We start from the raw sequence: 17025 nt of genomic DNA, 5'->3' as shown, positions 1-17025 counted from the left end.
GAAATAAATAAATCTGCCAAACAAGAGTTAGGAAGGAACATCCCGAGCAACACCCGGCTCTTGGGATGGCAGCGTGTCCTACAGCACCCACCCCAAGTCTGCCACCTTCTGGACTTGAACACTCCAGCTCCAGAAACCTTCAGCACAACATAATTATCACTAATTGCCAGGGAGAGGCCAGTCAAGGATCTTTTTCTCCAGATAGAAAGTTACAACTGGCAGTGTTGATTCTGCCAGATGGTCTGCAAACAGAGGCAAAAGAGAAAATGAATTGCTTCCCTTGTTTAGGACATTATCTTACAGGCCTGGCCAGGTCACCGTTGGGGTGGTTTCAGTAAAACCCCCCCCGAAACTCCAATTCTGGGTCTCTGAGGGCTGGAACACACCCCAGGAGGTGACAGGGCCGCTCCAGAGGTGACAGTGCTCTGCAGCCACGTACACGGGACACTCAGCACCGTGCCCTCAGCTGCACTGCTCTATTTGGCAAAAGAAACCTCTGAAGTGCTAATGCTCCCAATCTTTGTTTTCTGACCCACTTTAAAGCAGAATGAGGTGCCCTGTACTTCAGACTGATGGAGATGTGTGTGATTTTGAAGCATTTTCATACCACATTCATACTACTGCTTGTAAAGCGCTTCATTTGAGAAAATTAACTTGAATTTTGTCTAGGCATTTAGAATTCCAAGAGACATGGCTGTAGACGTGCAGGTCAGAGCTGGTCTGTCGTTAAGGCACAAAACTGTACAAGCCAACTCATTTTTCCCATTCACTTAAAAACCAGAAGACAGCACAGCATGGAGCAGTCTGGATTCGTGTTTATTGAAGCCAGTAATTAAAGACGTCCTCGTTTTGCCAGCACTAGAAAGCAAGGTTCCACATGACTGCATACTGCACCTGCTTAAAGCCATACAACTGGACTAAGGTTGGTTTCATACATTTGCAGTCCTAATTGTAAGTTGGAAAAAAAAATAAAAACCCAATAAACTTAGTATACAGGACAGTGAACTTTCATTTACAGCATGTATATTGTTAAGTTCATGATGTACAGAGCAGTCACTTTCAATGTAGTTAAATTAAATAAAATATGAAATTCTGTTCAGTTTAAACAGGTTTTTTTTTTAAAATGCCAATAAAAAAAAAAGTGCAAACTTAAAATCAAGCAGCATAACCACAGCATTTTTATGGAGGGCCAATCTTTAAACTTGTCTATTTGCTTCAAGTCGAACATTTCATCTTTTGTTTTCTTAGTTTAAACATGAACAGCAGATGCAGTCACTATAATGCATATAAATATAGTCATATAATAGTTTAAACAGTCTACCATACAAGTGTATCCGCAAAGAAAATGAAGTTTCACTTGAAAAAAAAAAAAAAAGGTAAAGGCTGTTTGCAATTTGGCCTTTGGTTCCAATGCTTGAAGACACCAGAATAACAACTGTGCAGCTCACCAAAGTGCAGGGACTTCGGCAACCACGGGATGCTACATCACTTCACCCCCCTCCCCACAAACTAGGAGCATTCACTTGCGCTTACAAACCGCAATCTCTTCCTCTTTTGTCAGAAGCATCTCTCTGCAAAGCTGCCAAGCTACCACGAGGCAGCAGTTCGATCAATTGTAGGAGATTTTAACAGTTTTATTGAACTGGGAAGTACTTCAGTTTTAAGTTTTAGCCGTATTGCTAGAGAAAGTGCTTATCAGGTTAGATGACAATAAAAATGCAGTTTCAAGACTGAGGTTTTCAAACCAGACACTTTTTCAATTTTCCTGTGGAGCTTTTGCTGTTTCAGGCTCCGATCTCCGTTCTGGGTGTCAGGAGGACAGTGTGTCACTACTTCTGGTGTGGTAACTTCCCACTGGCACCCGTGACACCAGGAGGTACATCCACGGCACCCATCCACAGTCCTAGTCCAACTGGGAGCTAAACAACTGTGTAACTTCAGGTCATACCGTTTATTTTTTTTAAAAAAAGTAAAAAACGGAAAAAATATAATATTTTCGACAAAAAAAAAACTGGCACAAATAACATACTCATGTTAATGTTTGTCAAAGAGGCAAGTAAATACTCTTAGCTTTCTAGATAACGTTTAGACAGACTTACAAGAACAGCCCCTTGATGTAACAGAGGATTTGGAGTTAACATCCAGTACTGTGTTAGTGGTCAATCTAATCCTGTATATTTAAGTAACAATATATATTAGGGCAGCTATATCCAGACATCAGATTTAGTACAACAAGTTCATAGCAATAAAAAGTAAACTCTGCATAATTCAAATTGTGGTTTTTTTCCCTTCAGCGTTAAGAGCACAGAATATGCTTGGTATTTTTTTTCATTTCTGGTAGTGTGTACATGTAAAACAAGCAATACCGTGTATAAAATCAAAGTGCCATTTCAGTCACCAGAGCAGTTGAGTTTTGTTTTTGTTTTCCAGAAGGATGGTTTGACGTGACCACGGCCAGAGCTCCGTTAGAGCGACGGGGACAACCACAACCCTTCTTTCCAAATGAAATGCTACATGAAACGGAAACAAGACCAAGTCCTGGTGTTCACCACGTGCACATTCACACTCTGTAGGTCAGAATTGGAGTTGGCTGCACCTGCAGCAGTTGTGGTTGGAACTAGGGCCTTGAAAGTTTGTGGTTTTTTTTTTTTTTAAAAACCTCCACAGGTGTAAGGCAGGATTGCTTTTAGCTTGGTAGCTAATAGTTACAAAAAAGTAAGAAAAAAAAATACTGAGTGTGTTCTGTAGCACATTTCATTCTGGGAAAAGGATACGTCACCCACCATTCTTCATAGGCTAGCCTCTTGGCATTAAAAAAAAAAAAAAAAAGGCAGAAGCTATCAGAAAACAGGATTTAAAATTAAATACAAATCGCCAAACTACTGATTTTAAAATAAAACCAAACAGTGACTGTTTGTACTACAGTGCACAATAAGTTCAAGCACCTTCTAAAGACACGTCACACACTGTGCCAGGCACTTGGATCTAAACAAGTTATAGTTTCTCCCTTTGTCAGCTACACCAGAAAGGGCACCCACGCTCTTCGACTGCTTTTAAAAACTAAAACAAGATTTATATTATAACAAGAATAAATTCCCATGATGCTTAGTGTTTGGCCTGGAATTCTCCAACGTAAAGTAGTCTTTTTAAAACAGTGATTATTCCCCTCCCCGTGTGAGCCACAGGGTGTAACGACATCGCTCCTCTCCAGCCAACCCCACATTCTAGTTTCTCCCTGCCCCAAATCCCTTTCCCCTTTGAGGGCTCCATTCCCCACCTGGGCCTCTTTCACCCCATTAATGCTCCGCTTCACCACCACCACCACCCCCTCCAAGGACACAACGCGTTTGCAAACCTACAAGTAGCCAATTCCAGTCACTCTGCAAGAGGATTTCACTTCTCTCTCTCCCCCCTCGTGTGCAGTCAGTAGTAGTATTTTAATAACAATTCTCCCATTTTGCTTCTCTGTGCTCTCGGCGACAGGAAACGCAGCTGCACCTCCCAACCCCAAAGAATTGCCCTATATAAACTCTAAATGGTTATCGGATACAGAGGGATTTTATATGCAAACTTCCTGAATGTGCACTTTTTACTGGGACAAGGCAATGATGTAGTAAAGCTCATTTCCCCTGCCCCAAGAAAACTGATAGCATCTGCCATAGCAGAAAATTCCTGGTCTTATCAGATCAATATACATAGTTATTTGGTCATTTACATATGCGGGTTTTTATGCGCTATCAAGCTTCGTTCTCTGTTGGAGAGGTTGTTGATACCATAGAGTCTGGCTTGCGGGTCATCCTGTCCAACTCCTCCTGAACGTTCGTCAAAACTGTTTTTTGTCCTAAAAAAAACCCCAAAAAGGACAAGGTTAAAGCCATCTCATTTCCATGAGACGTTTTAACCAATGAGTACAATCACTCTTAGATGACAATACATGATTTAATTTCTCATTATTTCCCCACCTACACAGCACAAGGTAACATCTGTGTAAAGACTGAGAAACACTCGGGTTTGACTCACTTTACAGAAATGAAATGCTGAATTTTATACCAGCACAAAGCACAAAAATATCTGCGATACGTTTCACAGCAACTAACATTTTAAAAACAACCGTGTTCAGAACTTTATATAAAAATCCACTGTACCTGTCTCTGTTAGCAGCACTGAGAGCAAAGGCTTCATTTAAACCCAGCTTTTAACCACAAGTTTTCCAAGTTGGGCAGAGCACCTGCTCACAACTCCCATTTCTTGGGTCACGCTGATACTTGCCGCGTTTGAATATTGAACAACTACCAGGAAGAGGGCTTTTATGTCTGCAGACAATGTTTCCCTCAAAAAAAGGGGACAGGAATTGCATATTCATGTAATCTCGCTGAGCAGTCCTTTCAAAGGGCTTCAATTGGAAACAGACACACCGGAGCATTTCATGGAAAGGCGGATCTTACATTTTTATATTAAGACTCAAAACTTTGTAACAATTCTCTCACTGAACCATCAGTTTGATTCTCTCTTTCTGAAAATTATAAACCCACAGACAAATTAATCACTAAAATTGGAAGGATATGTTCTAATGCTTAGAGCATACAAGCATTTAAGATTAAAAAGCTGTATTTTTAGACAAAAAAGTAGATTATATAACCATGTACAGCTTCCTTACATAGCCAAAGAATTTAACAAGCATCTGTTTTCCAGCTCAAATGTGTGTGAAATATTAGGTGGATTTTTTCCAGGGTACATGCTGAAAACATTAAGAAGGCAAGATTGGACTGTTGGAGATTTAAGAGGTTATGTCTTTGTACTTTGGAAAAAATCAAGTTAAAAGGTTACCTTGAATCACTAGAAGGGTTTTAGATTTAAGCACTAGCCATTGGCCACAGAACTCTTGCTATCAGCTACCCAATGGATACGTATTTGAATAAAATTTAAAAATTAGTACGTTAACTGTAATATAACTTACAACAGAGAACACTTTACATATAAACTTGTGGTACCTTGGAGTTAAAAAAAAGGTAAAACAATAAAAACCACACAAAATTCTTGCTCAAACAAAAATAGGTCTAAACAAAAACAGGTTCGTTGGGTTGGGTTTTTAAAACAATAAAAACCACACAAAATTCTTGCAGAAACAAAAATAGGTCTAAACAAAAACTGGTTTGTTGGGTTGGGTTTTCCAGGGTACATGCTGAAAACATTAAGAAGGCAAGATTGGACTGTTGGAGATTTAAGAGGTTATGTCTTTGTACTTTGGAAAAAATCAAGTTAAAAGGTTACCTTGAATCACTAGAAGGGTTTTAGATTTAAGCACTAGCCATTGGCCACAGAACTCTTGCTATCAGCTACCCAATGGATACGTATTTGAATAAAATTTAAAAATTAGTACGTTAACTGTAATATAACTTACAACAGAGAACACTTTACATATAAACTTGTGGTACCTTGGAGTTAAAAAAAAGGTAAAACAATAAAAACCACACAAAATTCTTGCTCAAACAAAAATAGGTCTAAACAAAAACAGGTTCGTTGGGTTGGGTTTTTTTGTGTTTTTTGTTTTTAACTAGATGAACTGGGTGCCTAAACCTCCAAAATAACACCAGTAACACCCAGCAGCTGCCTCCTGCAACCACCTCAGCCCGGGCAGGAAAAACAGAGCCAAGGGGTTCAACGATCCGTGGGTTTATCCACCCCCTTCCCCACCACCACGGGTGAGCACCGTTCAAAGGAGAAGAAATACAAGGGGCTGTTCTTAAGAAAATAAAAACTTCCTCTCTGTTCTGAAATAAATTGATGCTTGCTTACACCTTCCCAACAAAAACACCATCAGGGATGGGAACGGCTTTAGTCAATTAGATGTGTGCTACACAATTAGATGTGTGCTACACAATTAGATGTGTGCTACACAATTAGATGTATTCTCTTCCCAGGGATCCCAACTTCTGTTTACTGCACAGGAACAGAAGGGTGAAAGCAAATCTTAGAAGTTGCAAGAATCTTATAGTGGATAGAAACGGAATAACTTTTTAAATCTATAAATCCACACAAAGAAAAAGAAATAGCTACCACAGAATCCACCAACTGAAGTTCTTTGAAATATCATGGTCTGCACAGGGAAGAACATCCAGAAACACAAAGGCAAAGGAGATGGGTGAGGAACTGCAGGGCCTGGGCCTCCCACTGCCCTCCAGGCACCAGGCACCGCTCATGTGGCATCACCAGAGCATTGGGTGTGATTACACACGTCTGGGATCAGGAGTAGTTCATCTATCAATAGTTTAATAGGGAAATAATTCTGAAAGGAAAGCTCCTGAACATTAAGTGTGATGGGAATGGCAATATCAAAAAGAAACAGTTAAATAATCAGAATAGTAGTTTCTAATATTGGGTTTCCCAAGGAGTTTTGTTCAGGTACCAAGTATTTTGATGGGTTTCTTTTATTTTCACCTAAACTCGTGCAATTATTTATCAGTAAATCCCTCAGCCAATGCAGTCACGGGCACAAACACAGAACGAACCCACCCAATCAGTGTTATCAGCTGTGTTGGATCACAATCAAATACTAAATAATTAATGAGGGAGTAACTTCAAGGTGTCATAAGACGCAATAATTCATTTAACCTTGAACTCTGGAGAGATTTCAATAGTTTGACTGGAAACTACAATCCAAACCCAATAAACGGCATTTCCTTCAAGCAACAGTTCCGTGTTAAGAAAGGAAGGAATTCTAAAGTTTTAAAAAAAATGTAAATCAGCACTTCCTGAACATGATCAAAGCTCAAATGGTATTTCTATCCCAGCAGTGTAACTTCACTCAAAGAATCAAGTTCTAAGAGGCTTAACAGAAGCCCTGGAGTTGTGAAGTTACAGCCTTTTAGCTCTTTTTGTTTTTTAAAGACCACACACTTTGGCACTGCCACGGGTCGAGGTGTCACCTCACTGCCCAGTGTAAAGGATACACATGGTTAGACCCACACGGGCCAAATGAAATATTAAGATGCACAAACCAGCCTGAGCCCAGTACCTGATTTCTTGGCTGTGCTCTGCACTCCTCCAGCACCAGGACTCCCGGGAGAACCAGTCTTTTTGCTCAGGAGACTGTTAAAGAAACTGGCCAAGACACCTTCGCTTGCAGCATTATCTAAAAAAACAAATATATAGAGAGATCACTGAGTTGTTATTGCTGGTAAATGACAGAACTTATTTTTTTACATACATACGTAACTCCTACCCATCAAGGAAATAAACCTCCAACATGAGAGAGTCTCTCCCTGTTCAATTTAAAGACACTTGTCCTTTGCACTCTTTGGCAAAGCCAGAGATACCTGAAAGCACATTACTGCTCTTCTGCAATAAGGGGGGGTGCCACAAAATTGTAATCCAAATATTTGAAAAATAACAATATTTGGGGAAAAAAAAAAAAGGGAGAAAAATCAAACCTAAAGCTACATCATGAATTCATTCCTGTTACTAAACAAGCTATACCGCTAGTGAATAAAACCCAAAATCTTTCTACAAAAGAGGATTATTTTTTTTAAGGGAAATAACACATGATAAAAAACAGTAAAATGCTTATTCATACTTTTAATATTTGGATCTGGTTTCTTAACTGATGTTATTGGTGAGGCACTGGGTACGTTGGCGGGACCAGCTCTGCCTTGAGTCCTTGGGGATCCTGCAGGGCCTCTTGCAGGAGATTCCTGAAAAAAAGTCCAAATCACACAAATCAGAGAAGGGCTTAAATGGATTAGTTACATAGAGCAAGTGTAACATAACACATTAATTACTTTTTAAGCCTTTATACTGGCACTGTCGTGTATGCAAATTGGGGAAAACACCCCAATATTTTGGGCCTGTGTCTCCACCAAGAGAAAGGATCTCTGCAGGAAATTTTCAGTTCAATAATCACCAGATATTTCTATGCTTCCACAGCGAATCAGAATGAAGTAATTTGTACGTAACACTTTAAATATTGCCACTTTTTTGAATTTACTCTCTGCAGTTTGGGGAGACTGTGTATTTTACATTTCCAAAAGGAACCTCTGCGGGTCAGAATCACTCCCTCTCCCCGAGGAGGAGACAAACCACCCCCCAACTCCTCTCTTGGATCTACTTACTGATGCTCTTGTCGGCGTTGCTGGCTGTTTGGCAAGGAATGACTGCAAAACAACAGATTGAGAACATTAAATATATTTCAGAAACTATAAAGGAATAAAATACAGAGAAGCTGACTAACCATTAATTTATTTGATAATTTTTTTCTGGTATTTACAGGCTTCCTCTTTGGTATTTACATACTCCCAGACTTCACCACTAGAGGACAGAGTTAAAATGAGGGAATGAGCTTCAGCCCTTTGTCTCTCAGCCCTTCCAGAAGTAGAGGCCAGACCCACAGACACCCAGCTCTGTGACCTCTACGGTATTTATCATCAGCTGGGCAGGAAAATGTTATTAGGTGTTTTAAACAAGAGCAGTAAAAAGAAAATCCAAACCCAAGATGCAGCAAAGCCAAATCTGACACCTTAAAAGTCTTTTAAGCCTCTGGCTGTAAGAAAACTGCAGTGCTGAGATGTGATGTTTTAAAAGTATTTGTATTTTACACATCAACGCATCCACGTTGTGAAATTTCAAGTTAAATTCTTGCACTTCTCCCTTGAAATTTAAGTTATTTCTGTTCGCAGCATATTTTCCTTCCAACTTCACAAGATAAGTGGCTGTACTTTCTACTAGTGTTTGTTAAAAGAAGGAAAAGTCTTATTTCACATTTACAGCTGAATTTGGAAAGCTGAAAAGTGGTTTAAATGAGGAATTAAAAACTGAAGGCAACAACAGTGGAGAGCTTAATGTGCTCGTATTCACTAAGGACGTATTTTCCTTCTTCCATTCTTACCTGCTGCTTCATAAGAAATACTTGTTCATCTTCTGCTGCCAGCTCTTTGTCATGGACTAGCTGTTGAACAAAATACTTTGTTATTTGAAGTAAAAGCTGAAATTACTGTAACTGGTTTTGTTTTGATGATCAAAAGGGGAAAAAAAACCCCACAATAAAAGGGCAAATCTGTAATACTATTCTTTACTTTTTAAAAACCCCCACAAACTTTCATTTTTAAGAGTAACATTAAAGTTGTAATAAAAAAACCACTAAGTATGGTAAGCAAAGGAGCATGGTAAGGAGCATGGTAAGGAGCATTGATTTCCAAATACTGGGGCTTGAGCTAAAACCATTAAGTATGTAAGAAAGTTGTGAAAGAACACTTCCAATATAGACTATAATGTATTTTCATTTACAATTTTCCATATTATCCATTGTACATATATCCTATTCCCATGTGCCTATAGTCACAAAATCAGCAATGTACAGAATTTATATGCATTATTTACTACTCTTGCCTTACATGAAGAAATCTGTCATTAATAACATGTTAATGCAATAACAATATACTGTCTTCTTTTACAAGATTTGCCTTTGCATGGGAACCTCAACGCCATGTGTGCACATATGGAAATTGGTCAAGTCCTACAACAATATTCTCCTTTTTTGAAAAGTGTTTTTGCCCCCCACATGCAAAAAAGTTCACCTGAAATGGTTATTCTTGGACCACCTTTCATTCACAAAGGCCTCTGGTGTTTGTTTGCAGTTATTTTAAATCATTGGAAAATGAAAGCCTGATGCTTCACGCATTTGGATACAACAAAAATTAAATTTAGATTTGGAGTTCTTCAATAGTAATGATTATTAGTAGCCAAGCAAACTGCATTGATTTGTCAGGAGGCAGGGAAGAATTTCCCCTTTTTTACCTTTCTTACAGGAGGTTTTACAATGAAGTCCTCGTACGCATCTTCTGGTTTCACTGTCGTGAAGTTTTCATGTAAGATGGCGATTTTCTTTTCGTTGTCCCAACCAGCAGGTCTGTAACGAGAAGGAAAGCTTTGCCTTTTCACTCACAAAAAACACTTCTACAGAGACCATTTCTTTACTGCCCCTTATCTGAATAAGGCAATTATAGGTCAGTCCTAATCCTCAGCTCAATTCCACAGACACTAAAAAGCCAGTGTTTATACTCAGTGTCAAGTAACCCAAGTAACATGCACTAAGCTGATTTTTTAATTCAGGATTTCAGGATACACACTATAAGCTTTTGAAAACACAAATCATTCAAGTTATTTATATAAATAAGTTATATGAAGTGTAGTGCTTAATAGAAAACAAGCTGAAATCTTGCTTATACAATTGACTTACATAAAAACTGCATCCTTCTCTACCACTAAGGCAGGTGTGGTAAACTGGAAACCATATGTTTTATGTACAATGTACTTATACAACAGATCAAGGTTCTTTTCCTCCTTAACCGATGTATAAATCAAGGCAGCCCCATCTGATTACTTATTTAAGGAAAACGCTGTAAGATACAGTTTTTCAATTATATTAAGAATTCCAAACCAGGACCTAATGGCCCCACATCTACTGGATGTAATTTTGAGGAGCAGTCGAAGGCAGAAGCGATGGCCATTCAGAATTCAGGGAGAGGAAGGGGGTCCAAGAGGAGAAGATTCATGATACTTTCCTTTGACATACACAAGTTGCCTTCCCTCCCTGGGCACTTAACTTTGAAAAAGTCAAAAAACTTGAGGTACAGCTGAGATCTCATGTTTATGTGGAAACTGCAAGTTCTGAGGGAAAATCTAGCAAAAGCACCTCACAAAGTGCAAGACAAGTCCTTTGTAAAGGAAAAGCTCCAAATCCCATGCAAAATTTAAAATCTATAATAAAGTTTTACATATCTCTCACCATTTTCAAAACAAGTGCTACACAGTAAATACCTAAATACCAAGCAATCTTGAAGTGCAATTTCTCAGATTAACGTTATATGCAATTCAACACCAAAAGGTGTTTCCCTGGTTTCCATCTCTCTGGAGCAGGAAAGGATACACTGTAAGCAGAATCTACGGATGTGTGACTGAATGAAGTCGAAGTGTTCTTCTCTGTAATCGTGCTCCTTCTCTAATACACTCACCGCGTCGCACTGGAGGGAAGGCAGGAAAACAAAACCAGAAAAACCCAGTCATTTACTTCCAGCACATCTTAAAACTTTTTCCTTAATACCCACACATCATATTTACTTCGGGCCTTCAGCTTTAAAATGTCACTGATAAACCAAAAGATAAAGTAATTAACATGTAATTGATAAGGTTATTACTCTTCTGCAAAATTAAAAATTGATACTGGTGGCAGAAACTTAGTTTTTAAAATAAATCCCCTTACTAGTAATCCAGACCTCGTTTTGTACATCCATACAAAGCATGTCTTCTAAAAGAGAAGTAATTCAATTTTTCCCTAGCAGCAAAAGGAGCTAGAAACTCACTTTTGTACAAACCACCAGCACAGGAATCCCCAGGTTGTGAGTCAGCACGTTTTCTCCAAGCGGCAAAGAAACGTGTTCATCCTCTTGGCCAGACGAAGGGCCTCGTCGCTGCGGTGACCCCTGGTAGCCTTCTTCAGGTTCTACATACTCTTGAAACTCCTTGATAACTATTAAGAGAGAGATCTTCTTAAGGTACAACGAAGGAACTGGTTCTTCTTTTTAAATCATAATTAATCTATGGTTAACTAGATATCTCAAGGTTTTTCTCCTTTTATAACAAGTCACTACATGAGAACAGAACACAAGCTTAAGCCTTGTTGTCCCTTCAAACAAGAGTTCTCCAAAATTTACAGCATGGAAAAGCGCAATTTGGAGCTATTACAGATACTCCAAAGTAGCTGCAAGAGCTACAGAATGCACAAATGCACCTTCCTCAACTCAACCCTTTTCGTTCCAGGGGAGCTGACAACAGAAAGTGGAGATGCAGTTTAGCAACCCAGCCTCTGCTCAGGGCAATCTGTACCTGCTCTTGGAAGACAGCACGGTGAAAACATCAATGGGCACAGAAACCACCCAGCTGAAACAGCCACCCTTTCTTATAAACCATTACTCAAGTTTCTATTACTCTACATTTCTGTTGCAGGAGTCCAGTGCTAGAAATATAAAAAATACACTGCATAAATACAGACTCAAGGACTTCTAAATGTTATCTGAAGAAACTCGGTTATCGTCTGGAAAAAGACAGTGGAGTCCAGAGGAAATGAGATGCTTTCTATGCTTTCAGTATTTTAACGTTATGGTAACAATGAGTGTTCCAGTAATACTGAATGCTGGCAAATACTGAAGTGCTTATCAAATACTATTATTTCTGGGTGCTGTGACCCCACACACGCTCATCAAACCCAGGCTGCAACTTTCATCTGCAAAAATGATGTAAAAGGTGGAAGCCACAGAGCAGACAAACCTGGGTCCCGGCTGTCCCCGTGCCCTGGCACAGCAGGGCTTCCCAACGGCCAGGGCTGTCCCTCCTGTGACACCCCCACCTGGAGCCTCCATCCCCACCAAGGAGCCCATGGGTTGCCCCCGTGAAGGCATCTTTATTTCAGAGTTGGGGGGAGCTGGGGCTGGACGTACGGTGAGGAGATCTCTCTGAGAAAGCTCCCCATCTCCAGAGCATTCACAAAGAGAACGTTGTTCATCCATCCATCCATGGGCCAGGGGAGGAACTGCCACTCTGCTGCAGGGCAGCCGAGGCTGCTGAGGCTTAGGAAGTGGTAAAGCCTCAGAAAAGTACGTAATACAGATCTTGTAAAGAGAAGGCACTGCAGCTTTTCAGAACAGAACCCTTCCTGCCACAGAACGGGCACGTGGAAGGAAGAGCAAATCAGAAGAACACTTCTGTTCAAAGCTGCACTGTCTACAGTTATTATTAGAAGTATGTGTGATTCTTGTGAAAAACTCTTTTCTTTCTCTAGTCCAGAAAAAGGCTTTAAAAACTCCGTCAAAAAGACCCTAAGACGTTCAACCATCAATTCAACACATCCCAAGGTCCAAGGAAATAGAAAAGAAACTGGGATGCAGCTGCTTCTAAACCTGGGGAGGCAGTGCCTTCTGGTGGAGAGGAAGCAGCGCTGCTTTCAGAGATGCTTTCCTCCAGTACCTTTCCATACTCAACAACTAGAAATCAAAATTCCATTATATATTCTGCACATTAGGTACATTTACTAATTGTCTCACAGAAAGCAAATTAATTCCAGAGCATTTAACTGGAAAAAGGTTTAAAGTCTGACTCTTCCTAGCTCAGGATAGAAAAAACCTATTGAAGTATATTATCAGCAGATAGAAAGAGCACCATTTATGCCCAGTACAATCATTCAGATAAGCCTCTCTGGCTTAATCAGATGTAAAAGAGTATTTGACAACACTGTTCTCAGTCTGCTACAGCACTGTAATCAGACAACAGTAGTTTCCTAGGCTTTGTTCACATCAAAGCAGAGAAATCTTTACCAAGATATCTATTAGTGTAAACCCCCTCAAACTTGGGCAAGGAAAGCCTCTCTTGAGAACAGTAAGTCTCTGGCAGTATCACACAAACTCAAGACACCCCAAGAATTTTACTAATAGAAATGACAGCAAATGCAACATAGAAACCTCAGAAATGTGGTGGCACATTGTCACAAACTCCTGCTGCCATTCATTTGACAACTCAGTAATGCTCTGCTACCTGTCACTAAGATTGAGTACTAGGAATGGCCTGACACTAGAAAAATTATCAACAGGTCATGGTATGTCATAAAAATCACACCTCCACTGCAGCGTGCTAATCTATCTACCAAACTTGTGGGTTATCTAGGTAAAAACCCTTTTATTTAGCCTTTTGCTAAATAAATGAAAGAGCAAACAAATGCAGGTTCCCAGTTCAGTGTCTGGGTCTCATGTTACTGCTCGTTTACACAAGCTCCCGGAAGCCAACTAGAACAAGAGTGGAGGTACCTTCATGTCACAGGAGCAACTGAGCCAAGTACCACCAAGAAAGGGATTCACAATTAGTCTTAGGTTTGTCACAACAATATGACAATAAAAATAACAAAACAATCCTTGGTCCTGTTTAAGTGCAATAAGGAAATGGCAGACAAACCACAACTTACTGATCTGGATGGATCACAAAAGCACTCAACAGCAGAACAAGAAAAACACAGGAAACCTGAGACAATCGTTCCATATTTGCACTCAATTTCACAATCAATTTACACACTTTTAACCTTTTGGTGTGCTATCCTTACTGATCATAAATTTTAGTCTTGTGAAAAGAATTCCTAGGGCAAAGGAAGTTTTTTTTTTATCTTTTAGCTTAAGAATTCTTTCAGCTGTATGTCAGGAAAAAAAAAAAGAAAATGCAGAGAACTTCAAACTAATTCAGCTTGAATGGGACACTACTTAATTTTCAGAAAAGTGTTACTGTGTTTCACATCTTTAGCTTCCAACGCTCCAGAGACCATTAACAGAATAGCCATGTTACCAGCGTACTTCCTTTCTGCACTTCTTGATTCTTGATAGTTGTCTTTTCTGCTTTGCTGTCATAAACAGGGAGGCAAAATTTAGAACTTCCCTGAAATAAATATTCACATGTGTCCCGTATAAACAATGATTCGTCATAATCGAGATTGAATTAAAATGCAACATTTGAATTAACACTATTTATCTGAATCCACATTAATCAAGGTTTTAGCGAGGAATTTCCAGAGCAGCTCAGTGACAGGAGTGAGCGCAGACAAACAACGCTCTTGGGATACTCTAAATATTTCCATTTCTTTCAAGGCAGCCTGTTGCTTCCGTCTGTGTGTCCTGCCTCCCGTTCTGGGAGCTCTTTATCACAAGGGAAAGCCTCTCGTGTACCAGATGGAGCCCCACGTCACCCAGCCAAGAGCCAGGATCTCAAATAGCAAACACAAGACAAAAGGCTGGGTGGAGAGAGGCCACGAAAACCTTGGGAGCAGAGACAAGCAGTCCAAAGTTCATTCCACTGGGAATGGTAGGACAAATAAAGGATTTCTGGAAGCTGGTCACAAGATCCTAGTAATGGAGAAAGCAACCCAGCAGCACCTGAAAGGTGTGCTTATGGGATAATGCTAGAAAATGTCTTCTTGGGGTCAACAAGAAGGACTGGTTGCTGGTCACACTGGGGACCTGCACACTCCAGCCTGCACCCTCTTTCTAGGTTTTGACTCCCTACTTTGCATAAGCCCTTTATTATCCCAGTTTTTTCACAGCCAGGGTGTTACAACACAGCGATTCTCCATTTTTAAATGGTAGTTTATCTCAGGAAGATGAAAACTGTGCTGGTGTAGCTTTATTGATGGACTGTAGTCACAAGGCCTTCTTCATGCCCGTGTGCTCTGTGCTCTCCGAGCAGTTACACAGATATAATTTGCTCTTCAGAGAATTACAAGCTACGGTGGCCAACGCTTTGAGCACGGATCTGGCCTGGGGTCTTCTGCAAGAACTCAGAAGACAAGCATCTGAGATGACACACGTGTCCTACACGGAGCCCAAGAAAAGGAGAGAGAGGGAAGTTTGGGAGGGGAGACACTGAGGCCCCTGTTCTACTTGCAGACTGATGCAGGACCCAGTTTCACCTCTGGTTTTCATCACAGGATGGCCACGGAGTCCTGCAAACATGTGAACTGGGCAGCTCTCAAATTCTCCTTTTCCCTCAACTCTATTAAAGCACAACAGCAACCAGGAATTTCTACGCTAATTTAGAAATAAACGATTTAGAATAATATAGAAATCTCTAAGCCAATACTATTGGAATGCCTCAGTTCCCCAAACACGGTGCTAATGCTTTGCCGTAGCTATAACTGGCTCCTCCACACAGTACTGTCTCAGTAAAGGCTGAGAACACTTCTCTTTCCAAAAGTAAGATTTAAATGCACAAATCCTGCATTTACTTGGATTGCCACAAAATTTGGTGTGTCTCGGGAAGTGCAAATTGTGTCAGCTAGTGTATTTTGAGACTAGAACTGCCTTTCCATCTCCCATTCCCAAAAAAATCTCTCACATGTACAAAAAAACCCCAAACTTTTTCCCTTAAAAGTTGTCAGGTTGTTTGTTGTTTTTTTTTAATATAACCTGGTGATCACAGCCAGGTGGTGTCAATCTTTAAGTTTAAAGTCTGGGTGGCACGCTGTAGGCACTAGCCCTTTGGGAAAGCAGTATTTAGCACTCAGAAGGGAGATGAGCTCTCCAAATCTATCCAAACCCTCACATGCCAAACACATTACACTGCTCCCTAAAGTGAGTGTAAGGCAGCGACCAGACACTCTTTGCAAGGTTTAAACTCTGCAGCACAGCAGCCACTCCCCCTGAGCAAAAGCAGCACCCAGCAAGGATGAGGGGGAATCTACACTTTCAGCTGAAAAGGAATGCATGTTGCTAAGGTCTTTTCCACCCAAGGAATTTATTTTGGAGTAATTCAATATGAAAACAGAAAAAAAGTCTCAACATTCAGAACTATTTTAGGAAAGAAAAGAAGCTGCAGGAAACAATACTGCAGCGATGACTGCTTGCCAAGTGCCACATTCTTTCCTGACACGGATATGCCAGGAAAGAAAGTTAATTTACACAACGTTCCTGAAGTCAGAGGGTAGGGGTGGCTGTAGTGAGAGACAACCACATGTACCAGCAGCACAGTCCCAGGCTCGGGGAAAAACAGGGGCAGAGAGAGCTCCTGGAAGACAAGCCCTGCACAGGAACGGGACCTGGCTTAGACAGACTGCTCACTTCATTACTGGATTCTGTCACAATTTTAAAAAGTGTGATTCTGTATGGAGTTAGTTTTTTAAAAATTGGCCTTTTAAAAATCAAATTATCAAAGTCTCATTACTGCAAGGGATTTAGACCCTTAATTCACCTGGTGATTCGTTAGCACAGCAAAACTGGAAGAGCTGTTTAAAGCCAACTAGAGTCTACTTGAATTAGAGCCATAATCACAACTTCAGAGTAATTCTTATCCAACCCATTCTCAAAATGCTAATCTGAAGAAATTTATCAGTGTGATAAGAAAGGTGTGAGAGCTATTTTTTTTTTAAAAAGAGACAAGAATGTATAGGTGCCAAAAGACTTACACTTCTGTTCCATGTCTCTCATCTCTTCTGGAGGAATTTTCATC

General features: G+C 40.2%; 1 protein-coding gene across 1 annotated transcript; it reads right to left on the bottom strand.

Moving 5' to 3' along the window:
• Positions 1-795: 795 nt before the first annotated feature.
• LOC106888311 (cytoplasmic dynein 1 light intermediate chain 2) lies at positions 796-17024 on the bottom strand. Its single transcript, XM_014942448.1, has 10 exons — positions 16982-17024; positions 11355-11521; positions 10922-11015; positions 10232-10367; positions 9790-9901; positions 8882-8941; positions 8109-8150; positions 7574-7691; positions 7016-7132; positions 796-3841 (listed from the first exon to the last, which is right to left on the bottom strand). Exons 1-10 carry the CDS (start codon positions 17022-17024, stop codon positions 3738-3740), a joined length of 993 nt encoding a protein of 330 aa, XP_014797934.1. The 3' UTR covers positions 796-3737.
• Between the last annotated feature and the right edge of the window lies 1 nt (position 17025).

This window comes from Calidris pugnax, unplaced genomic scaffold (assembly GCF_001431845.1).
Source record: "Calidris pugnax isolate Ruff unplaced genomic scaffold, ASM143184v1 scaffold28, whole genome shotgun sequence".
In the NCBI taxonomy this organism is placed as follows: Eukaryota; Metazoa; Chordata; class Aves; order Charadriiformes; family Scolopacidae; genus Calidris; species Calidris pugnax.
The sequence above is the reverse complement of the archived record's forward strand: the minus strand, read 5'-3'. Positions and strand labels throughout refer to the sequence as shown.

Excerpts from the sequence above, each read along its gene's own strand:
- LOC106888311 (XM_014942448.1), bottom strand. The coding sequence starts at position 17,024 with ATGAAAATTCCTCCAGAAGAGATGAGAGACATGGAACAGAAGT. Across the intron at positions 8,151-8,881 it reads TATTTCTTATGAAGCAGCAG|TCATTCCTTGCCAAACAGCC; the intron begins GTAAGAATGGAA and ends GTTGTTTTGCAG. Across the intron at positions 7,692-8,108 it reads CAACGCCGACAAGAGCATCA|GAATCTCCTGCAAGAGGCCC; the intron begins GTAAGTAGATCC and ends ACTTTTTTTCAG.